The following is a 1,551-nucleotide window of genomic DNA, read 5'->3' on the forward strand; positions in this document are numbered from 1 at the left end:
CTAACAGCAAATATAATGACAACAGATTAGGTTGAGATCATTAACAAATTGGTACATGCATGAAGTATGGTAAATCTATAACAGGTTCTGTTGTACCTACAGAGTTCCTGAGGCTAATATCAGGTCAGTTTACTGCATTTTTTTGTAATACATGAACATGCAAGCACAAGAAGTGGAATATTAAGCTCCCTTGTCAACCATGACAGGATTTGAAATGAACTCAAAGACAAACAATCTTTAATGGCCAGTAGACACCTAATTTACAGGGAAATACCATTCCCTTCAACGATAGGTAGGACTTATTGCTTTATCTTTGCCTAGTTAGAAGTTGTCTTGATTTTCACTTTTCATTTTCCTTTCTTAATAGTGAAAACCAAAAGGAGAGAAAAGGAGAGACCGGTGCCGTTGAAGACATTTTGTTGTGTTTGAGAAGCATGAAGTTGAACGTTAAGACTAATTGCCATGCAAATACAAGCACTGAATCCATATTTTTATAAAGACCCTAAATAGATCGCTACTGATTACTACCAAAGCACAACAGCTGAAGCCTACTGCTCCAGAGTCAAGCAATGAGTTCCCTGAAACCAGGCCAAACCAAGAATGAGCTCAATCCCAGAGCTGCACGCTATAAATCACCGGCAAGCGATTTGGGCAGTTGCTGCCACCATATCCTAATGAAACAGCCTAAAAAGAAAAGGTAAACCCTCTATATAGCAAGTGCACCAAAGCTTTCGGAATGATTTTTGAAGCACTGAAGAAACTAATCCCCATCCCTCATAACATTAATTCATTGTATACGATTCAAAAATTTCCAATTGACTAATCCAAAAATTCTTCAAAAAAAAAATAGGAATTCCATATCAGTAATGCCTTTAATTGATACAAAATTTGGCAGTCATTACAAAACCTAAAATCAAATTCAAGAAAATAAAGATCCATTTTCTTGATTTAGGGCTTTAACTTTTGACAAAACAAAATAATCAACAACATTAGAACATTGAATATCCAAAAAGAAAAAGACACAATTAACATTTATTACATAAGAATCCAAATTCAATCAGAAGCATCTGCAAATTCACCACATTTAAAGTTTTCTTTTTGTATACAAAAAACCCCTAAATCAAGAGAAACAGAAAATACGTGTCGGGGCAAGTACCGAACATTTAGCGAGAGGGAGACGATATTGAGGAGTAGGTGAGCGGGCGGTCCTTGGCCTCTTCGGGGTTGTCGTCATCATCGGGGTCGGTGGTGGAGAGGTTAACGCAAGAGCAGCGCTCGAGAGATGAGAAGAAGGCCGAGACCACGGTGGCGCTGACCCAGCTTGCTACCTCTTCCAGCTTCTCGCGAGAGATCAAGCTCGGGGAGTTGTTTTCGCTGTTATCCATCCTTGTTCTGAAATCGATTTGATTTTCGACAGTGAAAATTGATTTGATCAGGAAGACCGGAAGAGGGTTGGAGAGAGGGCTTTCGAGCCCTGATAAAGGACTCCGGAAGGATTGGGACATTGTTTTGTTTCTTTGTCAGTAATTAATTACGACGATTACGGACAGA

General features: G+C 39.0%; 1 protein-coding gene across 1 annotated transcript; it reads right to left on the reverse strand.

The window, feature by feature from the left end:
- Positions 1–831: 831 nt before the first annotated feature.
- On the reverse strand, positions 832–1,551 carry LOC110421885 (uncharacterized). The gene has a single exon (XM_021435603.2). The coding sequence runs from the start codon at positions 1,503–1,505 to the stop codon at positions 1,164–1,166; it is 342 nt and encodes a 113-aa protein (XP_021291278.1). The 5' UTR covers positions 1,506–1,551; the 3' UTR covers positions 832–1,163.

The sequence above is a fragment of the Theobroma umbraticum genome, unplaced genomic scaffold (genome assembly GCF_002168275.2).
Source record: "Theobroma umbraticum cultivar Fairchild unplaced genomic scaffold, ASM216827v3 scaffold_30.0, whole genome shotgun sequence".
Classification (NCBI taxonomy): domain Eukaryota; kingdom Viridiplantae; phylum Streptophyta; class Magnoliopsida; order Malvales; family Malvaceae; genus Theobroma; species Theobroma umbraticum.

Excerpts from the sequence above, each read along its gene's own strand:
- LOC110421885 (XM_021435603.2), bottom strand. The coding sequence starts at position 1,505 with ATGTCCCAATCCTTCCGGAGTCCTTTATCAGGGCTCGAAAGCCCTCTC.